Here is a 17,741-nt window from a genome sequence, read left to right as displayed (position 1 = left end):
CTATTAGTCACTTATAATTTACGTTTTAAAATTATAATATGCGTAAATTAAAATTATAATATGGTGACTATGTTTTTTCTTTTGTTAATATATGGTCATAGTCACTGATATTAACAATATGTTGTGTTTTTAATTTATTTTAATTTGACATTACTCTTAATAATATTTGCTGAATAAGTATTTGATACATTAATAATCTATTATATTATTTTAAGAAGAATTATAAATTTATTGTGTCTTAACCAACATAGTAAACCAAAGTTAACCCAATATAATTAGCATTTCTAAGCGAATTGGGACATAAAATTGAAAGTAGTCTTTGTTGACATAGTTAAATGGTTAACACTTTTTCACTATAATACTAGGATACGTGGAGAACAAATCAATATATAAATTTTATCTTTCTTTTATAATTCATATTCGAGAGTCGTGACTATCCCTCCTAATAATGTTGTCTCTAAAATTCGAACTTAAATCTTAATATAGTAGGCTATACGTTAAAAATTGAAATAATGTTGAATGGCTAATTTTAATAATGATCATTATTACTCCGAATTAGAAAAGAAACCAATATTGTAAAGAGTATCAAATTTACGGTATAAGTCAAAGCTCAAAAATAATAAAAATTGAAATCAAGTTGGGTATTCAATTTTAATATAATTTTAGTAATATAAATCATGCGAAATGCAATTATTAGCTCAAATTTTTTCTTTAATTTGGAAGATTTAATTTTCATAAATAATTTGGAACGTCTTGCGAATAGTATAAAAAATTGGTTTAATTAAAAACATCTTAATTTTATTATTTTCATGTCTCACGTGATATTGTCATATTATAAATAGATTGATTTATATACTTTATCCGAAAACCGCATAATGAAATATTTTTTTTCATGTTCGTTTTATAATTAATATCCAAGTTTTGTGGTTGTTCTTTTTTACGGTGTTTACGAATTCTAAATACAAATTAAATACATTTAATTAATTGAAAAACAAATACATACCATCTTTGAGTTGTATAAATTATCCTTTTAGTCCTTTAAATGATCATTGCATCTGAATTCTCTACATTCATTGCTTCATATAGGATTATTAGTTACAAATAAGATTCAAGATTGAACCACGAAATGTTGTTTGGTAGCTTAAAAAGATGAACAAGAAAGTATAAAACCAACAAAGTTTTGTATTGATGATTGAAAAGTTATTATTGACGAGTGTTACTGAACAACTTATATACACCACTATAATAACTGTCAATAATCACTAGGCAACTGCATGTACTGTAACATTCCTCACCCAACCCAATTGTTGAGTTTGAGCTGCAAGATGCTACATTCATTACCCGAGCAACCATAAATAATTTTGCAACATTTGTTTGTTCACACATGTAAATAGTATCATTCACATTCATAATATGTTATACAATTATTTCTAGTCCCACACGAGTTTAGAAAGCTCTTTTACTAACCCGATAATGAACTAAGACCAAATTATAAAGTTTTAAAAATTTCGGGCCGATGTCGCAACTTCATAATTTCCTTACAGTGACATTGTGAACTCATTGAGTTACATTGAGATGACATTTATATCATTTTGTGATGCCACTCACTATTGGATGATGTTGTGACGTCGGGGACTCATGATCGTAATGTTGTCTCTATTTTTTTGCAAAAATGCACATTTGGTACCTAATTTAAGTGTTTCCCATCACAATATATCATCATATCCGTTCATATACCAATTCCTCATATGCTAAAACAATACAATTTAAGCTAAAACAAGTCTATATCTCCTGGAACCAGCCTTTGAAAATAACACACTAAACATATTATTCATGTAAGCATATTCAATTTCCAATTCAACCATTCATATCTAAATAGTTCATTTACCAATTCAAATAGGTATCATTACGCAAACTAAGAACTAAGCAATTTAAGGAACTAACTAAACATGAACCAAGCAAAGCATTCACTAAGCTATGTATCATGCTTAACATTCAAACTTACCATTTCTAAGCATTCATCAACCTAGCTATTTCAACTAGTTCACTTGCTACCTTTAACATATTAAACCATACAAGACTTATAATCTTCATTCACAAAGGCATCAACCTTGACCAAATCATGCAACTATAAGTTAAATACCATGTTAAGCATTCAAATTTAACCATTATCACATTTACCATACAAAAACTAACTCAAAATGGCCATTTACTCAACAAGGTACCCTTAAATACATGCCACAATGTCTAAACTCAAAATAGACACAATTCTACCATCTCGATGATAGTGTTAACTCCGCGTTGATCCAACTTTGTAAGTTTTGCACGATAACGATCTACAAGGGAAAAAACTAGAGTAAGCATACAAATGCTTAATAAGTTCAAATGGAATTATTAGGCTTACATTGAATTACTTATAAATGTAATGATTACCAATCATTTTGGCACACAATATAATTATGTAACGACCCGATAATCAGGGGTGTCGGAAAGTGAAGCTCGGGACTTCATTTCCGTAAATCGAACCCGTAAATATTTTTATTAAATATTTATGAAGTTAGTTTAGTAGTGAATTAAATTTTGGATAGGTAAATTGCATAAATTAGGAACTATTGTGGTACAAAGACTAAATCGCGTAAGAGCTAAAAGTTGAATTATTGATTAAAATAAATTAAAGGGACTAAAGTAGCAATTATACCATTGTTTCATTTAAAGTGGACAATCATGGGTTAAAATAATTAATGTTATGTTTACTATATGTATAGATATGTATATGTTATAATAATAAATAAAATGAAGCTAATGTATATATTATAATATAATAATGAATGAAATTAAAACAAAATAAGTAATATATGAAGAAAGTGGCATGAAAGAGAATGAACATACTCTTTTACAAGCAATTTCGAAAAAAAAAAGGAGAAGAAAAAGCTTGGACGACACATAAGGGTTTTAGGCCTTCAAACTTCAATTGTTTAGTGCAATTTAGTCTATTTTTTATAATTTTTACGTTTTTGGAATCTAGGTACCTAGGGCTAGCCGACCCATGTTGCAATTTTTAGTATTGTTTAAGATTTTAGATGTTACTATTGTTGAATAGTTTAAGCATTAGGGGTTAAATGGATAGATTTTTAAGTTAAAAGTGGAAAATGAGTAAATTGTGGAATTAATTGTTGATTTTGAGCAATAGGGACTAAATTGAGAAAAATTCAAAATTAAGGGGTGGAATTGGAAAATAGGGAGCTAAATTTAGTTTAGAGTGAAATTAGTATAAAATTTGAAGTTACATATGGATATTAAAATTAGTCTCGATTTAGGGACTAAATTGAGGATTAAGCAAAATATAGTAGAAAAACTGAAATTCTTGTGAATTGAGTGGTATGTTATTAATTTATTTTAATTATTTTATTCCATAGAAAACGTCATTCTAGAACCCTTAAGTAAGAAGGGGAAAGACAAGGCTGAAGTCGAATAGCTTGGAATATTCGGTTTGTGTTTCTATAATCCAAATTAAATAGTAGATTGTTGCGTATTTAATTGTTTGCATAAGGTAAGCATTTGAGGTAAGTACTTTGGTACTTTGGGATTGAATTGAATTCATAGTTGATTTGAAATGGATTGACTTTTTATATTATGAAATATGTTGATTATATGAATATTGAATTGACTATATGTGATAAGGTGTATATATGAAATTGAGACATTGGTTGCATTGAAAAGTGAAATGGAACCCTATTAAGTGTTTCGAGCTGAGTTGGATATAGATGGCATGTCATACGATAGGAAGAGTTCAGGGATTTCTTCAACCTCAAGTCGATGAGGCATTGGGTGTCAATTTGCTTTGGTTTAACCGATGAGACATTGGGTGTCAATTTATATAGCGCTTGACGTGGTTATTACTTTGGATTTATCCAATGAGGCACTGGGTGTCAAATTGGTGTGTTGGTTAGATCCATGTATCCGTTCGAGTCCGAGGCTGAATCCTGTTAATAGGGAAAATTAAATAATAAATTTATATGTTTGATATTGAAATGAAAAGGATGAAAAATGAATATGAGATGGGAAATGAAATATGAATTAATGAAATGAGATGTGAATATTGAAATGAATTCAAGTATGGATCAAAGAGATAAATCATGCCTTTGCATGAGTTGAAATATTCAAATGCCATTGTCATGTACTAAACATGTGGAATCTAGTAGATGTGAATAAGGAATGAGCAAAATTATATTATTGATTTGAAACACATTTACATATCATTACTTGTTGCATTCTTACATTTTAATTACTTATATCAAGTTTATATTGTTCGAATTATAGAAATACCATTGAGTTTTATTCTGCGTGCGCAGGCTAGGTACTTTTCAAATTATTGTTGACTCAACATCCAACCTTAATTTCGAGCTCAATTGTGGTGATATTTCATTTTGTAATGGCGTGTACCTAGGAAGTCATTTTTTGGTTTTCTAGTGAAATGATGATTATATGTAAATATGGTAGTGATTGAGACTATGTTGCTATAATAGCTTAGCTTAATATTACGGTATGTGTTAGTTTAAATTTTTGTAGCTTAAGTAGCTAAGTGTTAGTCCAATTATGGTAAAATTTGGCACGAAGGAAAGCTTTGAATGGTTGATTGCTTTGCTAGTGTGTTTGATGATATAAAATGTGGTACCAATGAGAGTACATTGGTTAGGCACTTAAGATGGTTTTTTTGGCATGTTTTAAGCATCTTTAATTGTGTTTTGAATAGGTTAAATGACTGGTAATTGAGTTGTTTAGTGCCTAAGTAAGTAGGAAATGATAAACTTAAGTTTTAAATTACATTTAGGTGTACACGACTTGAGACATGGTCTATCACAAAGCCGTATATCACACACATGAAACACACACGGACGTGTGCCTTGAATGTGTAGAATAACAGTATAAGTGTAGTTTCTACATAGGCTGATAGACGACCTGTGACACGGCTATGTGACCCAAGTCAATGAGTTACACGGGCAGAGACACGGGCTGGGACACAGCCGTGTATCTCAAGTCAGTGAGTTACATGGGCAGAGACACGACCATGTGTCCTAACTTAGAAAGTCACACTGTCTAGGGCATTCCACACGGCCTGGCCACATGGCCGTGTGTCCCCTGTTTCTAGGCATTTTGATATTTCACCCTAAACTTCTAGAACTGTTTCAAATTAGACTATTTTTAGGGTTCCGTAAACTCATATTAAGGACTACAATAGTAACTTTTACTTTGAATTGGTATGATATAGCATGATTCATTATTAAATTGTATAAGACACGACTATGGAAATATCAAATTAGCATACATTGTTTATATATCATGTGATGTTAATATTTAGTTTGCCCTATTACTTGCGATGAAATTAAATGTTCTGATTTGTTAGTAATACCCATGACTCTAATTTGTCAACGGAGAGGGGTTAGGAGTGTTACATTTAATGGTATCAGAGCTATAGATTTAGCAGATTCTCAGGCTAAATTGAGCTCAAAATCGAGTCTAGAGGTACATGCCAAAGTTGAGTAGAGTTGAGTCGGGAATCGAGCAGTTATTGGCTTTTGTCGCACGCAATATGCAGTCATCGGCTTATGCCACACGTAACCTATAGTCATCGGCAGTTATCGATTTTTGTCACACGCAATCGACATTCATTGGCTTTTGTCGCATCTTGTGCACCACCAACTGATAGCAATAGCCTTTCGCAGCCTTTGGCGACCCGCAGCTGATTCTCTCAACGTTTGGCAACCCTTTTTTGCCACCCCTAGCTATCCTCTACATAGATCAGGTGTAGGTCCTAACCTTTTTGTAATCCGTTTGTGTGTCTCTTATTTATAAATAAATCATGTGACTTGGGGATAATTGAATGCTTGTGTGAATAAATTGTGTTGAGTCTTTTATGTATGAATCCTAACCTTATGTGATCTGTGAGTGTATGATAACAAGCAAATGATGTTGTGTTTTAATTGATATCATTCAGAGGCTGAATGTAAGTATTTTCCTTGACTGCAAAATTTGGTGTAAGCCGATTGATTGTGGGTGTGACATTTGGAAGGCTCGTCTCAAACTTTTATAAATAAAGTATTTTTTTAAAAATATTATTATCATATTATTTTTGGGACTGTAATGTTTTTTTTTAAACTGTAGCACGAGATTGGTTTTGGATTTTGGGTTGCATTATTTGGGGTTTTATTTGCATGCATGGTATTTATATTAAAAATCAATCAAACATATAAAGTGATTTTAATTCATAAGAAATATGGATTTGAAATATAAATTACAAATGTCACGATTATTTCCGATGCATAATAAAGAAAGAGTTATTGAAAAAACAAATCAACAAAATAGAAAAAAAAATCATTTGAGTTTTCAAAAACATAACGTTGTGTAATAATTCTTGGTTGACTTGATAATCTGATGTTTTATTTAAACTAAGAAAAATGCATACGTTTTTCTAAAATTTGTTAGAATAGGAGTTTTAAAAGAATTTGAATTTCACTTTGCCATTTTGGTGGTCAATGTAACCTTTAGAAAGTGGCTATAACGTTTAGGCCAGGTTTAGGATGTTACACTCAACCTTATTCACGCTCATTGTAACCTCATTTTCATGCAATTATAATGAAAGAACTCTCCCACTAATTCTTTAGCTATAGAAAGCTTAATTCAAACTATTACAACAATTTTCTTTTGGTAAATAAAGGGGATATGTTCAAAGGAATGTGTTACATGTAATGACCCAAATTTTACCGTTACCGAAAAAGTGTATTTTCGGGTCTCTGTTTCTGAAAAATGGATTCGTAAATATTTATTAAAAATATTTACGAAGTAAAATGAGAAGTTAATTAGAGTTTAATTAAGTGAATTTAATTTAATTAAGAGTAATTAAGAAAAAAGACTAAATTGAATAAGGGGTAAAAGTTAAATTATAGATTAAAAGAAAATAAAAAGGACTAAAAAGGAAATTATACAAAAAGTATAAATTGAGGCGGTGTACCGTGAAGAAAATCTAAGATTTTTTTTATGTTTAATATATTATTATATTATTATATTATTATATAATAAAGATATTTTATGTTTTAATTATATTATATTATATTATATTATATAAACTAAAGAAACAAAAGAAAGGAAATAGAAACAGAATGAAACGAAACAGAGAGCAGGGGAGAAAAAGAAAGAAAGAAAGGGAGAAAAGAGAAAATTGAAGGTTTGAAGCTTTAAGCTTTAATAGGTAAGTCAATCAAGCCCTTTTTACTTAATTTTAATGTTTTAGAAGTTTTAGAACCAAGTTTTGATGAAATTAAGTTGATATTTTGAAAGTTATTAGATTTCTAGATATTGTCCATGTTAAATAAAATGATGAATTAAGGGCTAAATTGATAGAAATTCAAGTTAGCAATGATATAAGGATTGAATTGTAAAGTGATTCATAAGTTTTATGCTTTAAGGACTAAATTGAAAGAATTTCGAAATTATGGTTTTATGATGAAAAATAGATAATTATGTCTAAGTTTGGTTAAAATTGAGTAGAAATAAAGTATGAATTAAGATAGAAAAGTAAGTGAATTTAGTTAGGATTAAATTGAAATTAAAGTAAATCAATATTTTGTACTAAGACTATTTTGGACAGCAGCAGTAGTCTAAGTTTGAAAAATCACTAAAAATTGTATAAATTGAATTAGAGGATGAATAAAATATGGAATTAAAGATTATTGAGTCTAGTTTCTTATAGAAGAAACGGTATAAGCAATTGAATTGTAAATTATGAGATATAATAAATTTTGTGAGACAAGGTCAGAATGAATTCGAGTTTCCCTGTTCTGACTTTGGAAAATCACCCTCAAATTGAAGAAAAATAATTAGAGGTTTAAAGTTATATGTTTAGAATTCATAATTAGTCTATTTTCAGGAGAAATCAACGGGAATATTATCCGAATTCTGCACTGTGAGATAATTAATTTTTAGTGAAGAAGGGACGAAACTGTCAGGCAATAGAATAGGAGTGAATTTAAAGAATAAACTGTACTTAATGGCTAAACCTAAAATTCTGGAAATTTTATTGTAAGAAGATTTGTGAGTCTAGTTTCAGGAAAAATTAGCGGATCTTAATTTAGAATTCTGTAACTCAAGATATGAATTAGTAATGTATTAATGATTATAAATTGTATTAATTTCAGTAGTCAATGTGGTACCGAAATCTCGGCTAAGAAAGGACCGGACAAAGTCAACGGAGTTAGCTCGAAAATTACGGTTTGTATTTCTATAATCCGAACTTAGTTATTATTTGTTATATTTATATACATATGACAATTGTTAGTGTTAGAGTTATGATGTTTTACAATTGGAATGGATTGATTTTGGTATGCGATGAATTTATTGAATTTATATTGATTGAAATTATTTTGATTGAATTTATATTTATTGAATTATATAATATATATGATTTATATAGAAATTTGAATATTGAATGAATATTATATTGAAAAATATATTGATTAGAAATATAAGGAAATTGATATGAATATATGAGATTGTGATATTTGAATATTTGATATTGAAAATGAATTGAATTGTATTGAATTATGAATTAATGTGAATAATTGAAATATATTGTTGAATTGAATGAAATTGTATGAATTGTGAAAATGGGTGAATATATGTGATTATCAGAATGGTATATTGATGAAAGAATTATTAAATTGAGAAAGTGAATGAAATACCCTATTAACTAGTCGGGCTGAGTCGGATATAATTGGCATGCCATAGGATCTAGAAGTGTACGGGATTTGCCGGCTTTACTGATCAGGCACTTTATGTGTCGTATTTCAGGCACCTCATGTGTCGTATCAGGCACCTTGTGTACCGTTTTAAGCACTTTATGTGTCGTATACTGATCAAGTACTATGTACCGTTTTAGGCACAATGTGCCGTACTAGTGTGTTTAGGTTGGAATCCGTGTATCCGTCAAAGTCCGGGTTTGTTAATAGGGGTAAATAAATGAAAGATAAATCGAATAAATTTGATTGATCAAGCTATTGAAATGAAACGAGAAATTGAATTGAGAATTGAAAATTTATATGAAATTAAAAATATGAACCAAAGGTTCATGAAATGATTGGAGTTCGAATTGATAATATATGATGTCACTTGATGAATTGAAATGTGATTTGAGATATATGAATCGTATGTTTATAGTGAAAGCTATCGGGGATAGTAAGTTGATATGATATAAATGAAATTGACAGTTATTGAAATGAATTAAAATGGAATATGATTGATAAGTGTATAGTTGAATATAGTTTAATGATATTGAATTGTGAGTAAATTAAGGAAAGCTATACCGAGTAGTAAGTGAAAGAATGGAGTAAATAATAATGGATTTAGTTAAGAATTGAACAATTATGTTATTGTGTTTATTATATGATTTGTATAAAATTTATATGGTAAGTAGTTGAAATTTATCTATGAATAAATAATTGCATAATTGTAATTGTTATTATGATCTTAAGTATTTGTTATATTATTAAATGTTCAGATTATAGAAATACCACTTGAGTATACCATACTCGCATGCACGGTTTGTTTTCGCGAGTTAAGTAAAGATAGTACGTTGAATCGGCATCCCAAGACGATCCCGATTCATTAAGGTAAAGTATGTTGAGTATTGATAATGGCATGTACCGGGATGTTTAATGAGAGTCATTTAGGTTGTAAAAGTATTGATGAAATGAGTAAATTATGGTTGGCAACGGTATGTAGTATGAATTTTGAAATTTACTAAAAAATCGTAGTGATTCTAAATTAGTCCCGAACTGAATTTACTGTTCATATTAGACCGCGAGGGCCCATTAAAGGGACGACATCTTAAAACTAGGATGTGTGTGAATATTTATTTTAATTAATGACCGGAATTGGACTGTACTGACTGATAATGTCTTGTAACCTTGTTCCGGTGAAGGTATAGGGTTAGGGGACGTTACATTACAGTGGGCCTGTTAAAGGCCTATAACAATTGACACTTGGTGTAAATCATCTTCAATGACGGATCGAGCATGAGTAGGTATAACATCAAAAATTGACAACCTTTTAAGCTCACTATTGGCAGCTTTATCCATACAATCTGCCAGTCTATTATGGTCACATTGAATATGTTGAACCTTCAGTTGCTAATCCTTTTTGCATAAATCATATATCAATTGCCACTTTGAGATGTTACTATCAGCCGCATAGCCATTTCCTATTAAATCAACCAACAAAGCATTATCTCTTTTAATCACCACTTTATTGAAGCCTTTTTGCCAAACAAGGAAGAGTCCTTCATAAATTGCTCGTTCTTCTATTTGAAAAATGTCAAATACACTTACTCTCATGGCAAAACCAAACATCCAGCCTCTGCTCGAGTCTCAAATCGTTCCTCCAACAGCAGCAGTGTGGTGTTTTAAACCGATAGTGTGTCGTCCGTATTAAGCTTTATCCTTCCATTTTGAAGCGAATACCATTTCTCTCGAAGAACAGTGTTGTACATCAGACGGTCCCTACATTTATAATTGTTGAGAATTCGTGTCCAAACACTGCATGTCAAAACCAGATTAGTCTTCAATCAAATATATTCCTTTCACGAACAAAATTTTGCTCTCTTAATTCAACATAAAATCATAAGTTTAATCTTCAACAAATAGGCATTTTTTGTCTGCATTAATTAAGTACAATTTTAATCCATATCAATCACCTTTAATATCAAGATATCATTTGGCTAAATAAAAACTTCTTTTTTATCACAATTTCCTTAGACATTGAAAAGATAACCACACTAAATTATTTCGAATTTCCTTATTTGATGAAACATCTTCAAACATTCCTTAATATTTGTTGCACAAAATTCCTTTAATAATTGCACAAAAATAGTTTGTTAATCATTGTCAAAATATTTCGGTTACTAAGATAACACCAACATATAACTAAAAACAAATTTTGCTCTGTTTTTTTTTTTTTAAGATTTAAGAAAAATAGTAATATTAAATTAATATTTTTATAAAATTCTAAAAACTTAAATATTAGACCCTCAATTAAATCTTAAAATTTTAAAAATTATGAAAAAAAATACTTGTTTGTAAATCCCTTAAGACTTGCGGACTGTAAGCTTGCCATTTCTCCTACTCCTAGTATTCTTCAAAAGGTTAATTTTGAAATCTTCAATAAGTATTTTTTAAAGAAAATTCACATATTGGATATTAATATAAACGAATGGAAAGAAAATGAAAGCATTATAAATTTTTATCTTCCGTCTCATCTCAAGTTAGTAATGTTTGGTTGCTATAAGTTAGTTATATTTCCAAGTAAATTAGCATCTAAAATTATTGGGTAGAAGTAATGGTCAGGGATATTAAAACAGTCGATTCGGTTAATATTTGAATTGAATTATCTAAAATGTAAAAATTTTTAATCGTTAATTGAATCAAATTTTTTTAAATACATTAATTGAATTGAAATATTTTGGTTAATTCGGTTGGTTAACTGAAATATATATATTTTTACCTTTTAGTTAAAATAAATATAAAATATATAAAAGATATATTGTTAATGTTCATGTTTTTTAATAGTTCAAAAATTATATTATATATATTATTTATTTCGGTTAATATAAAAACTATATTATAATTCAAAAAATACATTGCTATATATAAAATATATATTATGTATAATATATATTATTTATTTAGATTAATTAGGTTAATTACTCAATTTTGAATCAAATTAATCGATAATCAAAATTTTAAAAAATTATTAACCGATTTCCGACCGAATTAAATTCGACCACCGATCAATTAACCAAATAAAATTGATTTGATCAGTCAATTTAATTTTAACTGAACTATGAAGTCGAGTTTAATGAGACTTGATGAGGTTGATATTAGAAAGAAAATTCCGTGGAATTGGTATATACCGAAATGAGCAGTTTTTTTATTCCTAGGATTAGTTTGAATTGGTATATGATTTCATTGTTGTGCGGTTTTGGTTGATGCTGTTTTCTATCTCTTTCTTCCTCTTTTATTTGGCCATGCTTGCGAATTCCTTTATACAATGTGTGCAAAAAATCTCCTTTTTCACACCTCTCTACCTCTTTGCTAGACTCGTGCAAAGTTTTTCTTCCTAAATTACTAATTTTTAGTTTTAGTTTTCTTTTCCAAAAATTTTTAATTTATATGATCAAATTATTAACTATTAAAAAAATGAATGGTGATTTTTATATAGTTTGTAAACATGTTTTAATGATGATTAGGATTTTTTATTAGATTAATTATTATTTTGAATAATATTGTTTTGTATTAATTATATAAAGGCTTTAGTTATGCTTTTAAAATTTATTATTAAAAATTTTGGATTGCTAAATAATTAAATATATTTTTAATTATGTTTAAAAATTCAAACAATAAAGTGAAATAAAATAATAATTAAAAATACATTATTTAAAAACTAATTAAGAAATTAAATACATGTATTTTGAAACTAGTTCATTGAAAACAATATATTTAACCTCTAAAAAATTTAATTACAAAATTAGCCCTTAATATATATATATATATATATATATATGTATTTTTTATTTTAGCATCTAAATTTTTTGGGGTTAAAAAGTGATGCATAAATTATTAATTTTATCTCATTTTATTTTAAAATTGCAACATTCAATAAAAATATGTCATGTGTGATATTATTATCGGATAATATCATATTTTTAGATAAGATAAAATATATAATTACGATACTAATTTTGACAAAAAAATTATTTTAAAAAATACTTAAGAGAAAAAGAAAACATAGTTAGAGGAATAGATTTTATTGCATTGATCAATTTAATTTCAGCAGTGTTATTAATATGCCTCTTAGATAAATATTAGTAGTAGTTATATATATAGATTGATGTTTCATTACATATTTTCATTTTGAAAAATTTCAAAATTTATATTAGAATGATTCTAAAATTAAGTATCAATAAAATTTTGTCACATCATTAAATTTTAAAAATATGAAATTGTTATATACTCATTCATAGAGAAATTATTTTCTAGACCATATCCACCACATTATTCATGGTCCCTTTTTAATTATTTAATAACATTTCAACAATTTTTTCTATGTCCTTTTTTTTTATCCTGAATCCTAAACCCAAATCCTTAAATCTTGAATTTTGAATCCAAAACATAGAACTCTGAACCCTAAATCTGAACCCCAAACATGCAATCCTAGACCCTTAAATGATGAACCCCAGACTCATAAATCGTATCCTCGAACCCTTAAATCTTGGACATGAATTCTAATCTTGAACCTTAAACCCAGAATCCAAAACACAACCTTGAACCCTAAACTTTTAATCCCAAATCAAAACCATAAACCTTAAAGTTTGGGGTTCAAAGTTTAAGATTTAGGGTAAATAATTATCAAAATTATATGTCAATAACATGAAAAATTATTAAAAAATTACTATTTTAAAATTTTGATTGTACAAAATAAAAAATATTAACTTATAAAAAATGATTAAAATTTGTAAAAGAAGAAAAGATGATTGTTTATAATTTAAAAATTAATTATTTTAAAAATTTAATTAAAGTTAAATTAAATTGAAGAAGATATATTATACATAGATGAATGTATAATAATATTTTATTATCTTTAAAATTTAATAACGTGAAACTATTTTATTAATATCTAAAAATTATGTTTTTAATATATTTTAATATAATTTATTCTTTTATTATTTATTGTCAGCATCCATATAAATTGTATCCTTGTTTACGGAGAACTGTACCCAAAAACCAAAGGATTCAAAAGGAAAAAGCAAATAAATGGCAGTGAACAAATTTATGAATCCCATCACTTGTCCATCTCAGAAACTGCCATACGTAGCTCTACAGCATCCTATATCCAGTCTTAGGCTCAAATCTCCCAGTCTCTTCATGGCCTCAACAAACATGAAGAAACCTTTAAGAATGGCTGATAAGAAAGTGGGTTTTCAAGTCACTCACTCCATTCCACATCAAAAGTGTGAAGTCTTCAAATCGATGGAGATGCAGGGTTGGGTTAAGAACAACATTCTACCATTGTTGAAACCCATTGAAAGAAGTTGGCAGCCCCAAGAGCTTGTACCCGATTCGGCCTCCGATGGATTCGAGGAGCAAGTTAAGGAACTGAGAAAGAGAGCAATGGAGATCCCAGATGATTACTTTGTTGCCCTTGTTGGAGATATGATCACTGAAGAAGCTCTTCCAACATATCATGCAATTCTCAATCGATTAGTTGGAGTTGGTGCTGCAGCTGATGCAAGCACCAATTGTTGGGGCATTTGGACAAGGGGGTGGACGGCTGAAGAAAACAGACACGGGGATGTTCTAAATAGGTATCTTTACTTGTCTGGAAGGGTAAATATGAGTCAAATTGAGAAAACAATTCAGTATTTGATAGGTTCAGGGATGTACGTTGGAATAGAAAACAACCCTTATCTCACTTTCATTTATACTTCATTTCAAGAAAGGGCGACTTTCATCTCTCATGGAAACACTGCTAGGCTTGCTTTAAAACACGGGGACCCCTTGTTGGCTCGAATCTGTGGAACAGTAGCATCAGATGAGAAACGCCACGAGATTGCCTACACGAAAATCGTGGAGAAGCTGTTCGAGATGGATCCAGATGGAACCGTTATTGCTTTCGCAGAGATGATGAAGAAGAAAATCACAATGCCGGCTCATCTGGTGTATGATGGTGAAGATGATAACCTTTACCAGCATTTCTCCGCTGTTGCACAAAGACTTGGGGTTTACACTGCCGATGATTATGCTGATATATTGGAGTTTTTGGTGGATAAATGGAAAGTTAAGGAGCTAAGTGAGCTTTCAAGTGAGGGAAGAAAGGCTCAGGAATATGTGTGTTTGCTGGCTCCGAAAATCAGAAGGTTAGAGGAGAGAGCTAAAGCAAGGTCTAAGGAAGCTCCAAGGATTCCATTCAGTTGGATTTTTGGCAGACAAGTAGAGCTCTAAATTTTAAAAGATTAGATGGCAAAATAAGTGCAATAATTGCATGGCTTTGGCATATACAGAACTACAAATGTTGGCTTGCAATAATAATATAAATAAAATAGTTATATACATCATTTAAAAATAAAATAAAAATAATTTTCTAAGTATGTTAATATAGAAAGCAATTCGTGAAATACCATGCACTACAATTTCACTTAATACATTATTTTCGAGTATAGATGTAAATCAATCCCTTTAAAAATATCATCTCAAATAAAATAGTAATTTGAAAATAAAATGGTTTATAATTTTGTCTAGCAAAGGTGCTAGACATTTGTCAGGCCAGGGGAATAATGGACCGATATGTTTACTGGGTGGGCAGGCTACAGTTGGAACTTTTTGAAAATCGAATTGCCCATTTTCAGTGTTTCAAAAACTAATGGTGTAGTAATTTAGGGATAAACTTTATTTTTGGGTTAGATGTTAAAGTTGATTCTATTATATTGTTATATCTGAATTTGATAAATTTCATTTTTGAATTTGTTTTGGGTTTTTCCTCAAACTCAAAATTCGAATTCAACATGGCTACCACCAACTCATGGCTTGCCAATGCCTGCACTCAACTCCAAATTTCAGCACCATCTCCTATCAATGTCAACTCTTATTTGTTGGCCAAATTTGGTTTATAAAACAGTTTTGCTGCATTCCAGAAGATTTTTTTTTATGTTATTTATAACAATAAGTTTTTTACTAAATTAATATTAGTGTTTGGAAATAGGTGATATAAATATTTCTTGGATTTTGATCTGTACGATTTTCTTTCTATTCTCGAATTTTGGTTTCTTAAAGTGTACGTAGGCTCTAAATTACAAACTGATGAACACTATGAAAACTTTTTATTGATACTCAAATGAGATTATCAATAACTCTCAAACGCTAGAACTCTGAAAAACAAACTCTCTCATAATTAGAATTTATTTGAAAAAATAAATCTTAATGAATTTTGACAGAATGACAACGTTTAGTAAGATCTACATTTTACCTCGATAATGATCTCTATTTATAAAAAAAAAAATAATAAGAGTTGGTTGAACAAGTAGAAGCCGGATATTAATATTTTGATCGAAGATAATTAGTCCATCTCGAACTAAGGGAGGTGGGAAACCATTATCAACGATTAGGGTTGCCGCCCATTTCATATGATTTGGTGCTTAGTAAGCATTTTCATGTATTGGGTTAACTATATATGTTATTTGGTCTTTAAATCAACCTATATAATTTTACCAACTCAATAACTTGTTTTTATTCTCAAATATTAATTAATTAATTTATTAATTAACTAATTTTTCCAACACAATTGTAATTCTATTAAAGTCGTGATGACTTTTCCATACTAGAAACTATGAGTAAATAAAATTAATTGTCTTGTTCAACAAGACTGGATGACTAATTAATTTAATTTTTAATTGAACTTTAATTATTTAATTACAATAATTTAAATAATAATTTGAAAAAAATTAAAATTGAAGTAATCTCTTGCTTATATTAGGAAAACGTATTCACTACACATAGTGATACATGAGATTTATTTCTCTAATTCATCATTTTCATTTATTCATCTCATTGATTCAAATGTAAACCATCAAGGTTATACCAAGATAGCGAAGGGATTGATTGTACATATATAATTAAGACTCAAATAATTTGAAATTAAGTTTTGACTCTTCAAATATTAATTACAACATTATTTAGCCATTGAGTTATTCCACTAAAGTACAACAACTGAACACTCCCTAATATATGCCATTACGAAATTTATTTATCAAGTACTCATCTAATGACCTTGTCATATGTGTGTTACCCTCTAGGATATCTTCAATATCTTTGGGTTAAATCCGTTCATCCAATTTGATCTTATTTTATCTCAAGGTAACCATTACATCTTCATTAATGAAAAGTCAATTATTAACACATAGTAATTAAATCATTCGTCTCATACAAATGACCTATGACCACTTTACTTTTCCATCTGTCATGTAAAGCCAATGGGAGGATATCATTTATCCCTTTTTCTCTTGGGCTATGAATTCCACTATTATAAGTGAAGCTATGTCATGCAGAAGCTATATACCCAATGTACCAGCTTTCAGCTCTATTACCAATTGAACCTAGGCTTTTAATATATCAAAGTAACGAGTCACACACATAAAGCCCATTACTTACTCGGGAGTGAGGAAAGACACAATATGAACATTACAAGTAAATAAATCTGTGAACAAATTTAAGATTTATTCTACTTGGGTTCTGTCCAATATTTTGTCAATCCAAACAATCATATCTATGTCTCTATTTTCTGATAGTCTCTCAATCACTCTCACAGGTAGGGACAATCTCATCGTCATGCCTCTTCCTAAACCTCTCTCAGTTCCTTGACCATTTTACTTCATCACTCTAAGGTCCTTCTCTCAACTGAAATCTAAGCTTTCTTCAATCACACTCATCTTCATCATTTTCTCATACCATCATTAGGCTAAGCTCAACTTTCACACCATTCAAAACCCCTCACCATTAACCATTTTCATATTGGATCTAGTTTCCTAAGTGTAGTATATTTGTTTTGTATACTTGTATTTTTTTACACAAATTGGTTTAATAAAAATATTCATTAATTACATCAATACCTTTTGTATATTGTCCTCAATGTTTTGCTCGCAA

General features: G+C 29.2%; 1 protein-coding gene across 1 annotated transcript; it reads left to right on the top strand.

The window, feature by feature from the left end:
- The first annotated feature begins 13,802 nt into the window (after nucleotides 1–13,802).
- Nucleotides 13,803–15,099, top strand: LOC108486211 (stearoyl-[acyl-carrier-protein] 9-desaturase, chloroplastic-like). The gene has a single exon (XM_017790120.2). The coding sequence runs from the start codon at nucleotides 13,860–13,862 to the stop codon at nucleotides 15,045–15,047; it is 1,188 nt and encodes a 395-aa protein (XP_017645609.1). The 5' UTR covers nucleotides 13,803–13,859; the 3' UTR covers nucleotides 15,048–15,099.
- Nucleotides 15,100–17,741: the final 2,642 nt, after the last annotated feature.

The sequence above is a fragment of the Gossypium arboreum genome, chromosome 7 (genome assembly GCF_025698485.1).
Source record: "Gossypium arboreum isolate Shixiya-1 chromosome 7, ASM2569848v2, whole genome shotgun sequence".
NCBI classification, from domain to species: domain Eukaryota; kingdom Viridiplantae; phylum Streptophyta; class Magnoliopsida; order Malvales; family Malvaceae; genus Gossypium; species Gossypium arboreum.
This window is presented reverse-complemented; position numbering and strand designations above follow the sequence as displayed.